This window comes from Globicephala melas, chromosome 3 (assembly GCF_963455315.2).
Source record: "Globicephala melas chromosome 3, mGloMel1.2, whole genome shotgun sequence".
Classification (NCBI taxonomy): Eukaryota; Metazoa; Chordata; class Mammalia; order Artiodactyla; family Delphinidae; genus Globicephala; species Globicephala melas.
The window spans coordinates 48989592-49012942 of record NC_083316.1 but is presented as its reverse complement, the minus strand read 5'-3'; the positions used below and the strand labels follow the sequence as shown (position 1 = coordinate 49012942).

General features: G+C 33.8%; 1 protein-coding gene across 4 annotated transcripts in view; it reads right to left on the bottom strand.

Moving 5' to 3' along the window:
• Window positions 1–23351, bottom strand: part of IPO11 (importin 11) — a 214953-nt gene that overhangs the window by 129693 nt on the left and 61909 nt on the right. For 3 of the 4 annotated variants that reach the window (XM_060295810.1, XM_060295809.1, XM_060295813.1), the window contains exons 7-16: window positions 21206–21264; window positions 16414–16462; window positions 14862–14932; window positions 12355–12547; window positions 11352–11504; window positions 9988–10031; window positions 8250–8340; window positions 6097–6144; window positions 5231–5336; window positions 1862–1988 (exon numbers count right to left, since the gene is read on the bottom strand). In XM_060295810.1, coding sequence (XP_060151793.1) covers window positions 1862–1988; window positions 5231–5336; window positions 6097–6144; window positions 8250–8340; window positions 9988–10031; window positions 11352–11504; window positions 12355–12547; window positions 14862–14932; window positions 16414–16462; window positions 21206–21264 — 941 coding nt within the window. The remainder of the gene's footprint in view (window positions 1–1861; window positions 1989–5230; window positions 5337–6096; window positions 6145–8249; window positions 8341–9987; window positions 10032–11351; window positions 11505–12354; window positions 12548–14861; window positions 14933–16413; window positions 16463–21205; window positions 21265–23351) is intronic. The other variant, XM_060295811.1, reaches the window with a different exon arrangement.

Genomic DNA, 23351 nt, shown 5'->3' with positions numbered 1-23351 from the left:
TAAGATCCAAGAAATTTCTCTTTCCCACAGAAAACTGACCTGAAATTTAAATCTTCTGTAACACTTTCATGAAGCATTTAATGTCTTCTCTCTGATACCACTGATAGAACAGCAAATAATATTTCCAACTAGGAAAACAAAACTTAAATCTTACAAATGCTTTATTCTAAAGGTATTACAAAAGTAAATTAATTCCAGCAAATAGTATTCTTAGAAACAGCTAAGTTTTATTATATTAACAAACTTCTAAGAATTTAAACATGGTAAAATAAAACTGGATTCTCTTGTTTAAGCATGGGATGCTTAAACTATTTAATAATTACAGAATGATATTTAAATTCTCAATTATTTACACAAAGTAGATAACATTTAAGTAGAAAATCCAAAAATCAGTTCTATTTGCTTTTAGAATGTATCACTGCTTCTGCAATTATAATGTTTTCTTAATTTTGTAATTTCTCTAATTATGTTTTCCTTTGTTGAACATTAAAAGTAGTTTATATTATCATGGCACACATGTAAAAACAAGAAAAGTATGACCCAAGCCTTTGCTGAAAAACAGGATAATTGGGTAGGTTCGAAATTTTTTTAGAAGGTGGTATATTGAGAAATGATTAAACAAGATCTTAGCAAAATTTGGGCAGGGGGGGTGGAATCATTTAATTTTATCTAAAAATAATTTGAAGCTCAGAAAAAAAATCAACCAGATTCACTTTTTAAAGACTATGCTGGAGTCAAACCTAAGCACAAGACAAAGAAAATGTACAGTAAGTCATGAATATATTTACTCAGGGATAAAATAAAGCACCAACGGTGGGGGTGGGGTGGGGGGAGGATACTATTCCACACTATGCTGAACTTCTTTTCAAAAACCTCTTTGGCGGGCTTCCCTGGTGGCGCAGTGGTTGAGAGTCCGCCTGCTGATGCAGGGGACACGGGTTCGTGCCCCGGTATGGGAAGATCCCACATGCCATGGAACGGCTGGGCCTGTGAGCCATGGCTGCGGAGCCTGCGTGTCCGAAGCCTGTGCTCCGCAATGGGAGAGGCCACAACAGTGAGAGGTCTGCGTACCGCAAAAAAAAAAAAAACCTCTTTGGGGACTTCCTGGTGGCACAGTGGATAAGACTCCACGCTCCCAATGCAGGGGGCCTGGGTTCGATCCCTGGTCAGGGAACTAGATTCCACATTCATGCTGTAACTAAGAGTTCCAATGCCACAACTAAGGAGCCTGCCTGATGCAACTAAGACCTGATGCAACCAAATAAATAAATAAATATTTTTTAAAAAAACCCTCTGAGTAAATGACATACAATAAAGCAGCAAATCTACTTGCCTTGAAGGGGAACAAAAGAAGCAACAAAGACGTCATTATCAAGTTTTCAGTAACACAAAATCAAGAATATTATGTGAACACTATACATAAAGTCCTAAAATAAACAATTCCAAAGGCAAACAAACAAACCCCAAAACTGAGAGACAAAGAAAAAATCAATAGCAAGGGTGAAACAGATTATGGTGTTATCTTAAATGTAAAAATGACAAATTCTATTCTGAATAAGAAAAAGGACATGTAAAGCTATAAAAGGATTTTTTAAAAACTGCCTTCTTTTATTCTTATTAAAAAATTATAATTTTAGATTAGTAGAGTTTGGTTAAAATTTTTTTAATTTACTAGTGATGAGAAGGGCAAAAAATAATCAAAGGACTTTTTTCCCTCAAATCAAACTACTCACCAAGGAATAACTACAGCACTGAAAGGCCACCAACATTCTAAAGAAAGATATAAACCACTTCTGAATTTGAACTTTAACATACGTTAAACTTATAAAAATAACTCTTTTAAAACCTTTAAGCAACATACCACTAAGTCTTGATCCTGAAGCAAGTTACAAATTGCCTCATATAACATGGGTCTTAAGTCAGACTTGAATTTCACAGAAATCCACTGACCAATGAGCCAAATCACCCTGCGTCGCAATGGCTTATACCTAGATAGGGAAAATCATGAAATTAAAAGGTTACATATTTTAAGAAGCCTATTTCACTTAGTATATTCCATCGTTTAAATCTAAAATGTAGTAAGAAAACAATATGCATTTTTATATAAAAGTTTAAAAGCACTTTTAAATGTACCACAGTATAAATACTAACAAAGTTCTGATTTGAAAAACTGAAAATTCTTAGGCAGATATATTGTAAATCTGATTATTTTGTATTAAAGAATTACAACATAGTTATGTACATAAAAACCAAGTCCACTTCTGTTCCTTAAAGTAACCAAAAAAAGTTAATCTAAATAGGTATAACTAGCAAATGTTCCAAACCCTAAGGCTGGACAGGCCCCAAAAAGTAATAATAAAGGAATTTTCCAATTCCAATTCTGTTAATCTCATAAAAGATTATTTTCAGAACACTGTGAGAAATCTCTAGACATATAAAATATGCATATAAATTTATACTGATTTCAGCTAAAGTTTCTAATTTTGTAAAAGGTGCCCAATTACAAATTGTGACTCAGATTACCAAAATAATGATTTGTATTTTTAAGTTATAAAACATTTACAGTAACATGTACATATACTTGTTTCTCTATGGCCATCTTTGCTAAAGAAAAGGAAGGTTCTTTAGGCAAAGAGAAAAATCACTTGTGTCCAAGAATTCCACCCACAAAGTCTCTTCTTGATATTATATTTATTTTAGTGGCAAGATGATATTTATTTCTGGGTGAAAATGTAGCAAACTAATGAATATACCACATTTTTTAGAAAATTATAATCTTATATGATTAAACATGTAAAAAGAATTATTCACTAAGTTCCAAAAGAAGTGTATTCCCTGCTTTCAAAATGTTTAACATACCTAAAAGAATTAAAGACTACAAACCTATATACTAGGATTGCAGAAACGAAAGAGAGAAGAGCAGGCAGAAGGAGATGGGATTTGAACAGTCTTTAAGATAAATAGCATTTGGGGCAAAAAACTGAAAAGACGCCACTTCAGGGGACAGGGGCAATTTGAACAAAGTCCCAGAGGTGGAAGTAAACAAGACTTGTGTAGAGTAAAGGAAGGAACCACAGAGTCTTTAATTTTGGATTGAGATCTCTGGGATTACCACATTCAACATTCTGTTCTCGACAAAGAGAATGAAGCTCAGAAAGGTTCAAATTCCAAGATGACAGTCACTTCTGGGCAAAGTTAAGAATAGGAGTCAGTTTGTTCCTCAAAGTGTGGTTCCTGGACCGCAGTATCATTATCTGGAAGTGTGACAGAATCACACAATCTGACCCAGACTGATAAACTAAACCAGAACCTGCATTTTAACAAGATCACCAGGTGATTCATATGCACATTAAAGTTTGAGAAATACTGGTCTAGTTCAGTTCTGTCCAAAAGAAATATAATGCAAGCCAAATATGCAATTTTAAATTTGTTAGTACCCACATTAAAATAAGTAAAAAGATACATGTGAAAATTTAATATTTTTATTTATTGCAATATATCCAAAATATTATCATTTCAACATGTAATTAATACATGGTTGATCAGTCTAGACTAAACAGCCTATAAGGGTTTAAGGACAAGCAAAGTGCACATGTGTCTCCCTACTAAAGGCTTTCTCTCCAACAGAGGCTCACTAGCTCTCTGAGGGCAGAATTGAAGCCCATCTTATTCACCACTGCCTCTACAGGACACAGCAAATTCCAGTGCTGAAAATATTTGATTGAATAAATGACTGAATAACTGAATGGATAGCTACTTAATGGTCAAAATTACTTTTAAAGTGTCTCCAGCTCTACAATTCTATGGCTCTAAATATTTATAAAATGATCCATATATAGATAGTTTTCTATTCATTTATTAAAGTAGTCAAGATATGTTAACTGATCTATGACTATATGCTAGGCATCCTGACAAGTACCACATCTACAGAAATAAATCACTAGAACTGCACGATTCAAAACAAGAAAAAAGTATCTTGGAATTTTTTTTAGGTGTCTAATTTTAAATGAAGAAAAATTTTAAAAATTATGAAAGACCCTCTCCCTTCCATTTTACTCATTCAGTACCTAAAATTAAAATAATTAGGCAAGTATTTAAATGTATATGCAACAGAAGAATTGGGCAAAAACCCTACTAAATGTCAGATAGATCTGTACTACTGAATTAGGCACCTCAATACAAGCCTAATGTGTGTCCAAATACTTTTTGCCATGGTGTCTCTGCAACTCCTTCTCCCCAAAGACTTGCAGTATGCTCTCTCCGTGTGATCCCAAGGCAGTCACCTTTGATGGATGTTACTTTGGTTAGGCTACTTCTGGCATCAGGCCTAGCCTCTATTAAGTCTCCAATTGGCTTCCTTTTGTATACAATTTCTTTCTAGAATTCAGAGATCTCCATCTTCTGTTACCTCTGCATAAAATTTCCTCCTGCAAATCCCATTACTGGGCATACAGCTGGAGAAAACCATAATTCAAAAAGACACATGCACCCCAGTGTTCACTGCAGCACTATTTACAATAGCCAGGTCATGGAAGCAACCTAAATGCCCATCAACGGACAAATGGATAAAGAAGCTGTGGTACATATATACAATGGAATATTACTCAGCCATAAAAAGGAACGAAATGGGGTCATTTGTAGAGACGTGGATGGATCTAGAGACTGTCATACAGAGTGAAGTCAGTCAGAAAGAGAAAAACAAATATCGTATATTAACGCATATGTGTGGAATCTATAAAAATGGTACAGATGAATTGGTTTCCAAGGCAGAAATAGAGACACAGATGTAGAGAACAAACGTATGGACACCAAGGGGGGAAAGCGGGGGTGGGGGGCAAGGGGGTGGTGGTAGGATGAACTGGGAGACTGGGATTGACATGTATACACTAATATGTATAAAATAGATAAGTAATAAGAACCTGCTGTATAAAAAATAAATTAAACAAAACAAAACTAAAAAACAAAAATTTCCTCCTGCAAACTAGCTTATGTAACATCAAATACTTCATACATGTCACAATTCACATTTGAAGTAAAATAACAAGAAACGATTTTGCTTATTTTTCAGTTATAAGATTCACAAGTCTTATTCCTTTCTACACTGGACACTATCAGCTAAGTCAGACTATGACTTTTTTAAAATTTTAAGCAATTTTCATGCTTTCTTGTCTTCATTAGAAAATCAATAAGATGAAATAAGTATATAACAAACACAGAGTTTTATACTTGCCTATTGTGAATGACTTGTAATTCTGGAAGAAGCTGGTTTTTAAACCACTGATCAAAATCAACACTGTCAAACAGCTCATAAGCCGCTAATCCAACAGCATTATACACTAAGAAGAAAAAATTTAATTTCAGATACTGGGCAAAATGCTAATTGTCCTTATGCAAGAAAATAAGCCTTAAGGACTACTTTGAAATATGTAATATGTTAATAGAGAGAAATCTACAATATGTTCATCTGGGAAATTATTTAAACAGACATTTTAGAAACATTATTTAAGTTACTTTATGTTTTTCTTAAATACTCAGTGCTTTCAAACAGAAAATTACATTCATTTAAAAATATTCAAGTCAAATTATAAAAACAACATCTGCTTCCAAATAGATGCAATATTTTATGCTATGGGGTCCCTAATTATCCTCTTTCCAGCCTCTTCTCTCACCACAACCCATTAAATTCCATGTTCCAATTAAACAAAAATACACCCAGTTCAAAACTTAACTGGACTTGTTCCTCTTCCCTTCAAGTTTCTGTCCCTACTGCTCCTTCTGCCTGGAACCGCCCCCTCCCCCTTATTAACTCTCACTTATCCTGTGTTCGCACAGAACACTTCTTTAGGAGCCTTTCCCTGGGTACACCAAAACTACCTTGTAGTTTTCCACAGTACTACATAATTACCACCTATTGTAGCATTAATCAACTGATACTATGTTATAATCAACTGTCTGTTTACTTGGCTATCTCCACCACCAGGCAGCTCCTAAATTTAAGGTATCTTTGCATCCCAACTCTCCCAGCATAACACCTGCCACAAAAGAGACACATCATCTTCTGAAGAAATGTTTCTAAATCATTTTCGTTTAACATACCAGCATCTTTGATTAACAGTGCATTCATATCTTCCACGTTAGTGGGCCCTGAAAAAATAAGTATCAGCAAACGTAAATAAAACTAGTTTTTAAAAGATATTTAAATTCAATTTGTTAGTTTCTCAATTCATTAAGTACAATATATTTTGTGATATTACATGTAGGTGTAAAGAGAAAGTTTAAGTTTTGTTACCATCACCGTTAGAGAACACAGATACAACATGTAAAGCTATATTACAATTTTAAAAAATCATTATAACATATATGGAAAATGTTATGTCAAGCAGCGTTCTAGAAAAATGTATGCCAAATTGCTAACTATTGTATTGTACCCTGATTATAAGAGATAATTCTTAGAAAGAATAAAAAGATGAATCCCACAATAGAAAAAAAAAAAGAACAAGTATGGGCAATTCACACAAGAAGTTCTAAACATAAAAAATAAACCAGGTTATGACAATACATTAAAGGGTTAACAACAAAATGCAAAGTACAAACAGAAAAACGAGAGCCATTACATAATGTGAAAACTTCAGAATAAAAGCCGGCAGTCTCTGCACTACTCTCCAGAAAGGAGACTACCATGGTTAAGACAGGAAAAAATACAGTTTACTTAGTTAGTATATTTCTTTAGAATAGAAAGTTTTCTAGCAAGTTTATCAAAGCACCTTTCTGCTGCTAAATATGATTTCTTAAGCTCACTAGTCCAAATACTAGAGTTAAGTACAGCCCCAAATAAGCAAATCGCTCCAAAACTAGAAAGAAAATAACTAAACTGAAATTACTGAAAACCTTACCACCCCATAGAGCAGCTTACCACAGTGTAACCTAATTAGCTTACCCACTTTCCTACAGTGGTTCAAGAAAAACTGAAAATACAATTATTATTCAAATTATCCTTAAAAACGAACACAAAAAACTTGATTGATAGCTCATTTCTTCCCTTGGTTTATAACTTAAGCAGGAATACTCTATTAAATTTTTGAGAAAACAAAAGCCTAAAAAGTGAGCTACCCTTTATAATACTACAAACAAGATCAGGAATCTCCTTCTCTACAGGAGATTCTCTTGCTGTTATTTCCTTACATTACTACCTACTCAATACTTGAACCCTTATAATGTGACTCCTGCCCAAACCAATCAAGTAACCTGTTTAAGACTCTAAAGTTCAGGATAGTCTTTGATAGCTTTCCCTTGCCCAGCAGTCAGTTAATTGCCAAAAGTCAATCAACAGTTACTGAGTGTGCTAGGCGCTGGGAACAAGGTGTGAACAACACAGATGTGTTCATGGCCTCCTCTCTGAAATTTATAGTATAGAAGAATAGTCAGTGATAAATCACTTTTTACAAATGAATCTATTTACAAAACAGAAGTAGAGTCACAGATGTAGAAAACAAACTTATGGTTACCAAGGGGGAAAGGGGGGTGGGGTAGGGATAAATTGGGAGATTAGGACTGACATACACACACAACTATACATAAAATAGCTAACTAATAAGAACCTACTGTGTAGCACAGGGAACTCTACTCAATACTCTAATGACCTATATGGGAATAGAATCCAGAAAAGAGTGGACATATGTATAACTGATTCACTTTGCTGTACAGCAGAAACTAACATACCATTGTAAATCAACTACTCTCTGATAATAAAAATAACTAAAAAAATGATAAATCACCTGTGACACTTAAAAAATTTAATTACTTGTGTACAAAGTACAATCATCAAGTGCTAAAAATTTCACTTCATCATTTTCTCTTAAATCCATTACCTTCTTTCCATTCCCACTGCCACTATTCTAAGGCTAATAACATTTATTATTTTAACTTCTTCTCCCACTACTTCCTACAGCATGCTCCAAATAGACTATTTCTCCAACCAATATACTTGACTGCTATTTTGTTTATGCTGCTAGTATGCTTACCACAGCAAAATCTAATTACCACATTCAAGGCCTATCTCATTTGTGAATTGCCCATCCTTGTTTTCTATCTTGAAGGCCACTCTTTCAGAAAAGCACACATTCTGTCTTTCTCAAATTCATGTCTAGTATATGATCTAGGAAACACTGCACTGCACATAGTAGGCACTCAAAATATTTTACTGAACACTAATTAAAAGATAAATCAAAGTATCACAAAATATACCTCACCTTGAAGTGTTTGCATCATTTCTAAAAGTACAGGAGTAAGAGTCTGGTTATATTCATGGAATATATCTATAAATAATACTTCAGTGCATGGCTGTTGGGGGAAAAAAATTTCTAATGAAAACAATGGTATACTGCATTGATTAATTCTACATTAAAGCAAAGAATACTCATTCTTAAAACTCTATGTTTCCAATTCTTGATGTTTTTTGAAAAAAAGTTTATTGCTGTTTTTTGTAAACACAGTCAGAAATAAAATCAAATTTAATAATTTAATTATTAACATGGAATGTTTATTTCACTATTTCAATCATTTGGCATTATGCATTCCAAAACGCCAAACTGTGAAGAGGAGAAATTTACATGTTTAATTAATAATTCTTTAAATCTAGAAAGCAATCTGGAGTCACATTCATTTACAGAATTATAAATGACTGTCCAGGAATTAATGTTAAAAACTGTGTATTTTCTTGGCAATGACTTAAGTAACAACAGCAATTCATGAATTCAATTCACCAGAGTTGTTCTTCCTTTAACAGACACAAAAAGAAATCACAAATAAAAAGAATGATTCATTTTCATTCTTAAAAGTACTGAATCACTAGATGTTTCATAATATAAAGTATAATTAAATGTTGAAGGTATTGTGCTTTATGTTTAAAAAGGAATCTTACAGATATACAGACTGAAATATGTACAGATGAAATGACAGGTCATCTCAGATATTTACTTCAAAATAATCTAAGTGGTTTGTAAAAGAGTGCTTCTATGAAACAAGACTAGCCATGAGTTGATAACTGATAAAATAGGTTTCGAATACAGAAGAGTTCATGATATTATTCTATTTTTTAATATGTTTAACATTTTCCATAAGAGAAAGTTTTAAAAACTTAAAGCAACAAAATTTTTTAAAAAAACTTTTAAGTGGGATTCCCTGGTGGCGCAGTGGTTGAGAGTCCGCCTGCCGATGCAGGGGACACGGGTTCATGCCCGGTCCGGGAAGATCCCACATGCTGCGGAGCGGCTGGGCCCGTAAGCCATGGCTGCTGAGCCTGCGCATCCGGAGCCTGTGCTCCGCAATGGGAGAGGCCACAACAGTGAAAGGCCCACGTACCGCAAAAAACAAACAAACAAAAAAAAACTTCTAAGCACTAATATTTTCTATGGAAGCTTATGAAACTAAAAACTGTAACACACTTAGGAAAATAATGGCAAATTACGTAAATTATGTAAACACAACAAAAAGAATAGTTCAAAGACCACATTTGATAAATCTTCCTCAAATGTTGCCCTTATCAATAAATGTATATTTAAAAAGCATTCTATAACTAAAAGCAATGGGCTGGTCTCTGAGAATCATATTAGATAGTAAGAGAAATAATGTATCAAAAGGAGCTTTATAATTACTGAAATACTTAGGAGGAAAAAAATCATTCTAGCCAAAAAAAGGTAGCTTTCACTGCAAAAACATTTCCTACTTCTGCAATGACAGTTATTTCCCAATCAATTTGTAAAATGAAGAAAAATTCAGTTTGCAAAGCTCCAACTTAAACAAAAATTTCAGATCTAAGTTCATAATTTAATTAAGTACTTTCCTCTCAAATATGGACTCTTGCAATTATGAATAAATGTTCCCTGTCTGACTTAATGCTTGAAATCTTCAATAGAGTATCATTCTCTACTAAGAGTTATAGAAGCATTAAACTTTTCCCTATCAATTTTTCTTTCAATCAATACTCACCCTCAAACTGTATTTCCAAGAATCTCCTCCTGTTTCTTCCACTGCTGCAATTAAAAATATAACAAATGATGCTCTCCACAAATGCAATAATGATGTTTCCAAAATCTCAGTTTGGAAAACAAAGACTTTAAATAATATCAATATAATATAGCTGTGAACTGCTTTAAAATAACACTGAGAGCGCATGCTTGGGAACACAAGGCCTTACAAAGATTTCTTTACTATAACCTACAGATCGTATCTGTGTACATCATAGTCATCTATCAAGTGCTCATATCCATAAGGATTCTTACTTTCATTAAGAACTCTGTATGGAGGAAAGCTCAAAGTACTTGTCACTCCCAGAGTATGTGACATCACCTGATACACTATCATTACAATCCTGAGAATCATTTCATACAATAATGATGTTTTACAAGTTCAAATGATTAGTCATTTTCCATAAATTTCCTATATTTAAAGTAAAATACTTCAGGGACTTTTAAACCTCTAGGGATTCAGTGTTTCATCTTATAATATTATATTACTGCATTAAAAAAAGCAATAAGAAGCATAAGACTTTAAGAGAAAAAGCAAAAACAAAATATGCATTATACAGTGTAGTGCTGTATTTTCTAAATGGATTAAAATATTTTTAAATGAAAAAGAGAAAGAAGATAAGTCTTACAAAAATGTTTAAGGTGTTCTAAAAATATTGGAAACACGTATATAACTACACAAAGGCACCCAGCCAAAGGGATGAGTAGAGGTTAAAATCTAGCCTATGTCTGACCATGGCTGAAGCAATTCACACACGAACACTTTATTCACACACAGGTACTTTATCAGGTACACAAGTCCTTGATTTTCTGTAGCAAAGGACCTGATATTCTATCTAGTACTAAAATTCATATACATAAAAAGAACTCCTATAAAAACATTTTAATCATCAAAAAATTAATTTTAAATTAAAACTTAAATAGGTAATCCATTCGGCAATTCAGAAATTTTCATCTCCAAACTTCGTTCTGAAGTAAAAATTTCTACAAATAAAAAATAATACAGAATGAACCACAAAGATAACAGAGAAAGACAGTTAATTTTATATTTTTGTTTTAAACTACAGGATATATTCATAACATCTAAAAAATTTTATGTTTTTGGAAAAAATTTTATATACTTGAACATGCATTCATTTTCTCCTTCTCAATTTGTACTAATGGCTAATAAAGAGAGAATAATAAGCTAACTTTTAAAAACCAAGATTCTCAGAACAAAAGTACTACATTAAAATACAGTGTTATTATACCTGTCATTCAAACAAATGATATCTATTGATGGAAGGGGGAAAAGAACCATGCAAAGACTGAAAAACGGATACTTACTAAAGCCTTCTGGGTCTTCTTCCCACATTGTCAGTTCTTCTTCAGTTAACAGAAAATAATGAGAGACTAATCTTCTACATATCTCTGTCAAAGTGGGATATGTGAAGAATGCCATCTTAATCTTATGAGCTTCAAGAGTTTCAGGGCTGCTATCTAGAAAAATAAAATTTCCAAGTCAATTGTACAGACATTCTACCCAAGTTGGATTATGTAACTTAAATTAAAAAATACCTCCTATATAGTGGTGTATAAATTTTCATTTATATTATGGACAAATCTCAAAGATGCTCTTGCCTTTATTCATACCACACACACATCAGTCTTGCTTCGTCTTACCACTATAGCTTGTACATTTCCATGCTATATTATCACACCACATTGAAGTGAGTTACTTATGTATCTCTCTTTCTGTCCTACAAGACTTTCTCATTCATCCCGATATACATGTACATGAATGAATTCCAAATACAGTTTACCCTTGAACTTTGCGAGGCCATTTACACTCAGATATTTCAACAGTAAATACTACAGTACTACATGGTCCGTGGTTGGTTGAATCCTCAGATGCATAGGAACCGCAAATACAGATGGCCAACTATAAGTTATACTCAGATTAACCTCCTCATTGTTGGAGGGTCAACTGTAATACAACAAACAATTTAATCTGTCTAGAAGCAACATCACTTTATACAAGGTCAGAGAAAAGTTTTAATTGTACAAATAAATACAGCCTACAAATGAGCTGCAGTGGTTACCGGAGGGCTTCAACTGATCTTCTACTGTGTTGCAAAAGAAAGTTTACTAAATGCACTGTATGGTTTCTAAAAGCTGGCATTCACATATTAAAGGCTCAAATCCTTATCTCTATTTCATGTCCCAGCAATATTTTATTTTTCAGACTTAAATAAATGAATTTCAAAAAACTTACATAAAAATAGCAATTGCTTCATGCTTAGATTAAAATAAGGAAGTGAACAAAATAAAACTACCAGTAAAGCATTACCTTCAAAGTTTTTGGATGGCTTATAAGCATAATTTTTGACAATCATCTTAATAAGATTCATGCACTGGACAATGAATCGTTCAAATGTAACTCCTTCACCAACTTCTGTAAACACATAGCTTACAGAAAATTCCAGTGATCTCTGAATTAGAGGAGTAAATGAAAAGGGATGCTGATCCAAGAAGTCCAAAAGCTATAAAGAAATAAAAATTAAAATGTATCAAATTCACATAGGAAATATAATCATTCATAGGTATATCTCATAACTTTGGTAATAAACACTTAGCAAGTTTTGAACCTTGGTGGGAAGTCCATGTATATATGTATATGCAGTTTCACATGTAATAGACATGTAATATACTTCCTGGGATACATCATACAACAGTGGATTAAATCAGATTATATCTCATTACCTGAACTCTCTATTATTTCTAGTACAAGGTTCAAAATAAACTTACTTCATACTTAATTTGATATCAATGGGCAAATGTGATACAAAAAGTACAAGTATACAAAAGATAGGCTTTTAAAAAAGTAATAGATAAAGGCAAAGAATCAAAAAACTATCCTGCATCAACTGTATTTCAATGTATCAAACAGTTGATGAGACAGATTTCTTCCTTATAGAAGAATTCCAGCTAATAAATTCAAAAGGAATAATAGAGTTACATTGCCATCATTTTGTAACCCCTAATCAAACAACAGATCTAAGTTATGATCATCAATGGCTGCTAAATAAGGGAAAGGCTACTGAAGAACTTTACAATAGCTCACTCATCAATTTTAGACAACCAGACACTGTGCATTTCCTGATGTGATACAATAGGAAATACACAGCATCACCTGTAAAGTATTCTTGTCACTGCCATCCTCCTCCCCAAAAAAAAAAAAGGCCTGAATGTGATCAAGCCTCTGTATCTAACTAGAAATTTATAATAAATATGGGAGTAGGAGGGGTATAGAGACAAAGAAATATGTTAAATAACACATCAGGATGTAGGCAGCCAAATCCACAACATGGAAAACTCTACAGGAAATGATCTGTTATCTCAACAAATAAGTAACAAGAAAGAAAGAAAAAAAAGACATAAAGAGAACCAACACTACTGAATCCTTATTCAAAAAAAAAAAACCATAAAAAATTTATGAGAGAAATCTGAAAACTGACTAAATATTTAGATGATATTAAGAAGTCATTCCTACTTTTTAAATGTGATAATATTGTTAGATTATATGTTTTTTTTAAATCCTTCCTCACTTAAAGACACATATTCAAATATTTATAGATAATACTATGTGATATCTGGGCTTTGCTTTAAAACAAACAGAAAGGAAAGAGAAGCAGCATACAGGTAAAAACAGAATTGACCATGACCTTATTTTGATAATTGCTGAAGCTGAATGATAACCTCATGTGATTCAAAGTTACTCAGTTCTATTTGGAGGCATACTTTAAATGTTCCAATTTAAAAAGCTTTAATAAAGTCATAAGACCATAAATATGAATTTCATAAATTATATACTCACACTGTGTAGTCCCACTGCCTAACCACATCATTTTGTTTTACTTTGCTATGTGTTTTTTGTTTTTAACTTAAAGGATCTAAGTCAATTTTATCTGGATCTTGGATGAGGTGGGCTTTGCTGCTGAGGCTCTTTGGACCATGAGAGTTGGAAATGAAGACAGAAACTGAAAGTGAGTTGGAAATGAAGACAACTGAAACTGAAAGTAACTGCTACCCAACCACAAAAAATAAGAACAGCTCATTTCTACTCCTTTGCTCCACTGGCCCCATCAGGGAACAGACAACCTCAACCCTATTAATGATCCTTCAATGAAAAGGGGGAAATATGCTACAGATTTAGATATTGCCACCTATCTTCAAACACCTGTTTTAGGGCTATGCAGTCCTCCAACCAGGTCTTCCTCACTGCTATACCCAATTCTTTGTACGTTTCCCAACCTCCAAGACCAAAACTTTGTAAAAATTAGTATTTTTTATAAAACTTAATTTCATCAGAAATACATACACACTGCCTAGTACAATGCACCCATATAATTATATTCAAAAGATATTTGATATTAATGATGATAATCTGTCATTATGAATATAATGATTTCCTAGTATTATCTACTGCGACATCTTAGCTGCTTTCTGCTGAACTGCATTGCTGTCTTCTTTATCTCTGCTTTTTCCAGTGGGTTTGAGAATAATGAGCCTTATGGGAATCAACTTCTCTAATATTTATTAGGACTGATTTTTTTTTTACATCCAGGTGACATACACTATGATATATGGTATATAAATTTAATTTTTATATGCATTCTAAAGACTTCAAGATACAAGGGTTTTGGGGTTTTTTAGCTTTCTTATACACAGTAAGAAAATAAGTTACCTTAACACTAAAGTGAAAGTGTATGCTTATTAAAAAATCATTTTCCTTCCTAAATTTGAGTATGTACATTTCATTTGAGAAAACATACTTAAGATAAAAAAAAAACTTACCACTTTAGTAAAAAGAATGATGGTCTTTTCCAGTCTATCTCTACATATATTATCTGTACCTATACTTCTACCTGTTAGAAATACATTTCAAATATTAGTAAAAAATTTATAATATTCTAGAAATTCACAACCAAGACAATGACAAAACTTTTTACAAAAATACTGCTCAGATTTATTTTTGCACATTTTGCATTATGTGCATTTTTGCACATTTTGCATCACTAGTGTGTATTCCCAACTCTAAACAATAAAAATTAAGTTTTTAAAAAGCAATACCAAGACTTGTACTTGACACAGTAAACTTCAGTGCCATATTTCATAAAATTAATCCTAAAATACAAACTGAGCCCATTTCACAGTAAAAGGATAGCAATTTTATCCATAAAATCAGGAATCACAGTTTCAAAATCTAAACTAGTTATATCTGAAATACCTATCAAGCAACATAAGTAAAAACACAGAATTCAAAGATTAACATAATCATTATTTTTCCTATATCGTCTAACAATTTTCTTCTGATAATTTCCCTGGTATAATTAATTTCTGTACATTCAGAATAATGTCCATCAGCTCATTAACTATCTTGCTCCCTAATCATACTAATCATATTCTGTCTCAACAGTTATGTCATTCTCTTCTCCTGGAAAGACTTCTATTCTTCCTTCTTTTTCCCCCAGGGGGATGACCAGAGGAAAATGACCATTTTTAGGGAAAAAAAACTGCATTATATGAGCTGTCTTATTCATCTTTACATGCACAGTACCCAGAACAATACCTGGCAACACACTCAATAATGATTCTACTAAACCGAAAATGACTGACATAAAACAATCAGCAACTCCCTAAAAGTGAGTACACTAAGGTATCTTCTCAGGATAGTAAGTCTCCCAATACACTCACACATAAAAAACATACACGTATACAGGTTATACATACGTGTGTATGCACGCATTCATGTGTATCCTGTGTATGTTATGTGTGTGTATCCTGAGCAAAGGTGCTTATAATCATAGGGAAGAGAAAAGGATAACAAACAGACCACCAGTATAATACAACACAAATGCAAATGCTAAATTCTTTCGTGTGGGAGAGTGGATCAGAAAGGGTCCTATAGGTAAGTCAGAAAGGTTAATAAACAAGGGATTTACAAAATGAATGTAACCATTTAAGAACATTTATATCAAACGGATACATAAAATGTACTAAAAGAAACAATCAATAAAAAGTCTAAACAGCATTTGACATAGGGTCTACACTTATTATCTGCTAAACATACTACCGTTGTGGATGTCTGCATGGAACGGAGTAGTAGCAGCAGTAGAAATACAGAGGAAGGAATGGATACAAAATAATTTTATTTTTTAAAAAACATTTCCTCAATACTTAGGACAAGACAGGTATATGAAGACAAAGCTGAGCTTCCAATTTAATTTCAGATAATTAATTACCGAGATAACAAGATTTTAGCCACTCCAGATTTGCAAGTGCCAAGCGGAAGCTATTAATGAGTAAGGATTCTACAGTTAAAAACTACTATCATGGAAGCACTTACTGCACTCCAGAAATTGTTTTAGACGTTCAAATATTCCATGTAAAAAACCCTAGAAAAGAAAAAAAATTTTGAAGAGTCTCAATTTATTGTTATAATTTTACCTTACACTTTTTCAGGGAAACTAAAACATACTTATCACATCATATTAAAAAGTTAAAATTAGATAAAAATCATTCCATTATTATAAAATGTCTTCAGTCTTCCACAACAAAATAACTATTTCATCTCCTCAGTGTCTCATTTCAATAACCTAAATCACTTTGCAATAAATAAAAAATTATTTATTAAGCATTCTATTTCACTACATATTCTCTATTCTCCTTACTGTTTTATTTTTTTTATAGCCTTATAACCCCCTGACATACTGTTTATCATCTGTCTCCTCCCTCTAAAATGTAAGATCCTTAAGAGCCAAGAACTTTTCCTTGTTATTTTGCTCTATCCCAGAATCCAGGAATGGTATTTAGCAATAATAAGTACTCGTAATATGAATAAATGGTAGCAATTATTTATAGCAGAGTTCTCAATCTCAAGTATTAAAAACATTAGCCTTCAGATACCAGAAAAGGCAAGACTCACCATTTACCATATGGGTCCAATACACCTTTACCTTTTAATATATATTTTAAAATATTATGAAAATTTCACAGAAATAGGGCTTTCCTGGTGGCACAGTGGTTGAGAATCCGCCTGCCAATGCAGGGGAGACACGGGTTCGAGCCCTGGTCTGGGAGGATCCCACATGCCGCGGAGCAACTAAAGCCGTGTGCCACAACTACTGAGCCTGCGCTCTAGAGCCCGCGAGCCACAACTACTGAAGCCCACGCACCTAGAGCCTGTGCTACACTACAAGAGAAGCCACCACAATGAGAAGCCTGCACGCCGCAACGAAGTAACCCCTGCTGCCACGACTAGAGAAAAGCCTGCGCACAGCAACAAAGACCCAACACAGCCAAAAATAAAATAAATAAAATAAATTAAATTAATTAAAAAAACTTTACAGAAATAAATATAAAGGAATAGTGAAAAACAACTTTATTAAAAATTTTTAAGAATTTAATTATCACAGACTTCTTTGTATCAATAAATTCTGGTGTATAAACATCATAAAAGATGTCACGTGTCCTGCTAGCAAATGAGATGGTCCAGGTTTTTGTCACAAAATACTACACAATGAAGGCCTTCCTGATGAATGACTAACTAGAACAGAATGCTCTATTTCTTCTTTGAAATATAGAAATATATTGTTCACTCATCAATTCCTGAGCCTGAGACAATTCAACTAGGATATCATCACCTTAAGACACAAAGGCTGGGATTTCACTTAGACAATTTCACTATCATCACTAGGGTCTAGAGTGCTGCTACTGGTCTCTCTGAGAGCATCCATCTTCAGATTCATGTAAAAATTATAAAACATTTTCCTGTTAATTTTCTTTTCTCAGCCATTTCGAGCAGGAAATGAAAAATCCTGAACTCTCGACTGTGTTAAATGAAAGCTAATAGTAAAGAGATAGTGTTTGTGGTCTTTTACACCTTCCTAAAAGACGATGCAATACAGTAGACAACACTGTAAGAAAACTGCAGGACAACAACAAATTTCACTATTGCCTCATCCTCTGGCAATCTCATCATTCTTTCATTTTCATACTATTTCAATCTTTTTAAGCACAGTTGAGAATAAGTAATGATAATTAACAATAAAATAATTCCTAGGATGATGAAACAGCAGAATGTTTCAAAACAGGAAAAATAAAATCACCGAGATCCCATATGTATGTTAAATTTATACAGGGGTTCAATGGTCCCATATAGTAACTACAAGATAGAAGGAATTTTATTCTATTTTCTTTTAAATATAATTTGTGTACCAGTCAGGGTTCTCTAAAGAGAGGAGAAAATTATAAAGGCCATCAATTTTAAGCGCATCAAGAGGATCAGGAACTTACAGAACTAGACCATCGACTAATCTGCAATCCAAATCAACTAATTCACTTGACTATTGTTATGTAATAATAAAGTAAGAACCCCTTAAAATTATCATTAAATGGTCATTTACAGAGCATTTTAATTAGGTGCTGAACTCATTACAAAAATCATTATCTCCCTTAATCCTCACAACATCCAATGGGATATGTACTATTATTTCATCTCGTATTACAAAAAAGGAAACTCAGTATCAAGGTAGGTAAGTAAATAGTCTGAGGTCATGTTATCAGGAAAAGGCCAAGCCAAGATTCAAATCCAAATTTATCTGCCTCCAGAAACCCAGATCTCATGACTATCATATAGTGCTTCTTAAGCATCTTTTAAATTCCATGTTATTTTAAAGATCTTTATGTTATTTGAAAAGTTGCCCATAATTTGTTAAAATTCTATTCTCTTTACAACTAGTCAATATACATTAAATGCCACAACACAGCATTTATAACTGAGTAAAGGCTGACGTACAATTTCTGAGACAGAAGAAAGACTCTCAAGGAAAAGCCAAAGGCTCACAAAATAGGGATAGTATTCACTGAAAACTATTATTCTAGTTTACAGAAATATGATTCAAATCAATTCATTTTCACTAAAAAAAACCCTGACATATTCAGTATTTTAGTTAATGTTATGGTACTCAGAATAATATTACATAACAAGATAATCACTGAGTCTTCTGACATGTTTCTACCATATCATATAGTCATTCATTTAACAAATAACTACTGAACATTTTTATACTGCAGAGATTGTTCCAAGCTCTGGAGTGAACAGTGAATGAAACAAAGTCTCTGCAGTCATGAAACTTACACTCTAGTGAGGGAAATGAGGGGGAGTTGTCAAACTGGTTTCTGGAAAATGTTCTTTGACAGCATGGCAATAAATATAGATATTTAAATGTATCAGTATTTAAAACTGGGATTGTTTTTGATATATCGTCAGGCAATTTGGTAATATATATCAATATCATCAGTGTGCATACACTTTAACCCAACATTTCCATTTCTAAGAATTTATCCTAGAAGATCACTTAGAAAAGTACACAATGACATATGCACCCAAATGTTCATTCCAATACCATTTATCAACAATTAAAAACTGGAAACAACCTACATGTCATCAACAGATAATTGGGCAAGTAAATTATAGAAAACCTATGATTAATTTTATCATTTTTAAAAAAATCTGTACACTGACAGCAATCATATGGATTTACTATACAATCATTAAAAACATGACATATAACAATATTACTGACATGAGAAAAATATCCCTAATACACTGAGTTTAAGAAAAAGCCAAGTGGACTTCCATGGTGGCACAGTGGTTAAGAATCCACTTGCCTATGCAGGGGACACAGGTTCTAGCCCTGGTCCAGGAAGATCCCACATGCCACGGAGTAACTAAGCCTGTGTGCCACAACTACTAAGCCTGCGCTCTAGAGCCCACGAGCCACAGCTACTGAAGCCCGCGCACCTAGAGTCCGTGCTCCGCAACAAGAGAAGCCACCACAATGAGAAGCCCACATACCGCAACTAAGAATAGCCCCCACTCACCACAACTAAAGAAAGACCTTGCGCAAAAACAAAGACCCAACACAGCCAAAAATAAATAAATAGATGAAGGGAGGGAGGGAGGGAGGGAGGAAGGGAGGGAGGGAGGGAGGGAGGGAGGGAGGAAGGAAGGAAGGAAGGAAGGAAGGAAGGAAGGAAGGAAGGAAGGAAGGAAGACGGACCCAAGTAAGGAAACAGCTTGTAGGTCTCATTCATATAAAATTGAGGAAGAAAGTATATCTGAAAGAATATGCATAAGATGTCTTAAAGGATAATTAACAAATGTTAGCAATATCTCTGATAGTAAGTTTTTAAATGATTTATTTCCTGTTTCCTTTTCTGAGTTTTTTAACCTTTAAAAAAATAAGCATATAATGCTTTTATAGAAAAAAATCATCTTTACATTATAATGATGTATATTAGCAGTTTCTGAACTCTTTTAACAATAGAACCATTATTTCAATCATAATCTTATGGAAATACAAAATATAGTAAAGATTTAAAACAAAACTGTGACTCCGGTCAAATCTAGGACAGACCCAAAGACCCAATTAAATATACTCTTTCCACAATTCCTATGCAGCCCCCAAGACAATCCAGAGGGTAACATCTTAGCTGACCTAAACTCACTGTGAAAACTAATATAGATCTGAGCAAGTATAATACAATTCCATTTTGTTAAGGAATAAAATTTATGCAGCTATATATTTCTGCATATAGAAAATGTAGATGACGTGATACCAAAAATGAATATATTTCACAACTTGTTGGTCTTATCAATGGAATTTTCCCCTCTTATATACATAACTTTTAATTGAATGCAAAGAGCATAAATGTTATGATTCAAGGGGAAAAAAACACATTTTAAGAACATAAAAACAGACAAAGGAAAATACCAAGGATATAAATCAATCTACACTGACCCTGGTAATGTTATCATAGCACTCAAATTCATAAGAGTTCACTTGAATTCAAAGTAACACTCTCAATGCACCACGGCATCTTGAGAACCATCCTAGTTCTACTTCCTCTCCTTCACATAATATTTCTGCTTTAACATAGTTTCTGTATGTCTAAAAACAGACCACAAGTCTAAAAGTGTAGTATAATATATACAGAATAGTAAAAAACTAGGTGGTCATTTAATAAAAAACTTTTAAATGAATGCCAAGTAAAAAGAATAAACTTTGTAACATTCAGGAAAATACCAAGCACTTTTCCGAAGTTAAAAAAATTAAATGACTTCTTTCACTTACCATCACCTCCATATTCTTATGAGGTTCCACGAATCCATTAACAGTTAACTTACGCAGCACTGAAAAGTAAAATCAAGCTTTACTTACATCTTTTTTTTTCATATTTTTTCCTATTAAAATCATAATAGACTCAGAATCACAAAGCCTCATCAAGCCTGGAGGTTAATCTAGCTTAATCCTTTCATTTAATAAAGAAAGGTAACTTCTGGTCACTGGTTGGTTATGAAGTGGGAAAGATGGAACTAAACCCCAGTTATTGTGACTAAGAAGCAACGCTCTTCTCACTTATCGTAACTACTCATGTTTTTTAAAACCATACTGCAAAATTTAGTTCAATTTACATAACTGTTAGCACTTCTCACTTGCAATAACACCTACAGGCTAAGTTGAGAAGGTTACCTCTATTCCATAAACTTGAAACTATGACTCAACAGTGACCGAAAAGGTTTATTCAGTTTCAGGCTACATTAATGAAAATATAGTACCTGCAAAAGGGGATAAAAAGATTAAACTCTATTTCCAAATCTGGAATAAACTACAGTGCTCAATTGCGAGCATCACATTTTACAAGTAAACCAAGGTACACAGGGAGACAAGCAGGATTAACAGATTTGAAGTCAGATCTAGACTTAAATCGTAGCTCCAATGTCTAAAACTGTATTATTTTGGGCAACTTTTCTGACCTCACATTCCTCATCTATAAAATGTGGTTATAAGTCCTACTGCATAGGGTTATTAAAGAATTCAATAGTACAATATATGTAAAACACTTAGCAGAATTCAGTAACAACAAGCATGATAGCAGCATAAGACTACCACCTTACATTATCAAATTTAAAGTCACTTCACTTTAAGAAAACAACTTTATAGACAGCACTGCTTTCTATATAACTAAAGACTTAGTGTTCATGAGGTGAAGTCTAAGGGCAGTGTAACCCACATACCTACAGTCAATTAACCTTCAATAAAGGAGGCAAGAATATACGATGGAGAAAAGACAGTCTCTTTAGCAAGTGATGTCAGGAAAGCTGGACAGCCGCGTGTAAGTCAATGAAGTTAGAACATTTCCTCACACCATACAGAGAAATAAACTCAAAATGACTTAAAGAGTTAAATATAAGACATGAACCATAAAACTCCTAGAAGAGAACATAGGCAAAACATTCTCTGACATAAAGCGTACCAATGTTTTCTTAGGTCAGCCTCCCAAGGCAAAAGAAATAAAAGCAAAAATAAACAAATGGGACCTAATCAAACTTAACAGTTTTTGCACAGCAAAGGAAACCGTAAACAAAATGAAAAGACAACCTACAGACTGGGAGAAAATGTTTGCAAATGATGCAACCAACCAGGGCTTAATTTCCAAAATATACTAACAGCTCATATGACTCAATAACTAAAAACAAACAACCCAATCAAAAAATGGGCAGAAGACCTAAATAGACAGTTATCCAAAGAAGACATACAGATGGCCAATAGTCACATGAGAAGGTGCTCAACATCGCTAATTATTAGAGAAATGCAAATCAAAACTACAATGAGGTACACCACCTCACACTGGTCAAAATGGCCATCATTAAAAAGTCTACAGGGACTTCCTTGGTGGCGCAGTGGTTAAGAATCCGCCTGCCGATGCAGGGGACACAGGTTCGATCCCTGGTCCGGAAAGATCCCACATGCCGCAGAGCAACTAAGCCTGTGTGCCACAACTACTGAGACTGCACTCTAGAGCCTGTGAGCCACAACTACAGAGCCTGTGAGCCACAACTACAGAGCCTGTGAGCCACAACTACTGAGCCTGGGTGCCACAACTACTGAAGCCCATGCACCACAACGAAAAGCCACTGCAATGAGAAGCCCGCGCACAGCAACAAAGAGTAGCCCCCACTCGCTGCAACTAGAGAAAGCCCGTGTGTAGCAACAAAGACCCAACACAGCCACAAATAAATAAATAATTTTTTTGAAAAAAGTCTACAAGTAATAAATGCTGGAGTGGGTGTGAAGAAGAGGGAACCCCCCTACGCTTTTGGTGAGAACGTAAATTGGTACAGCCACTAAGGAGAACTGTATGGAGGTTCCTTAAAAAACTAGAGTTGCCATATGATCCAGCAATCCCCTTCCTGGGCATATATGTGGAGAAAACCAT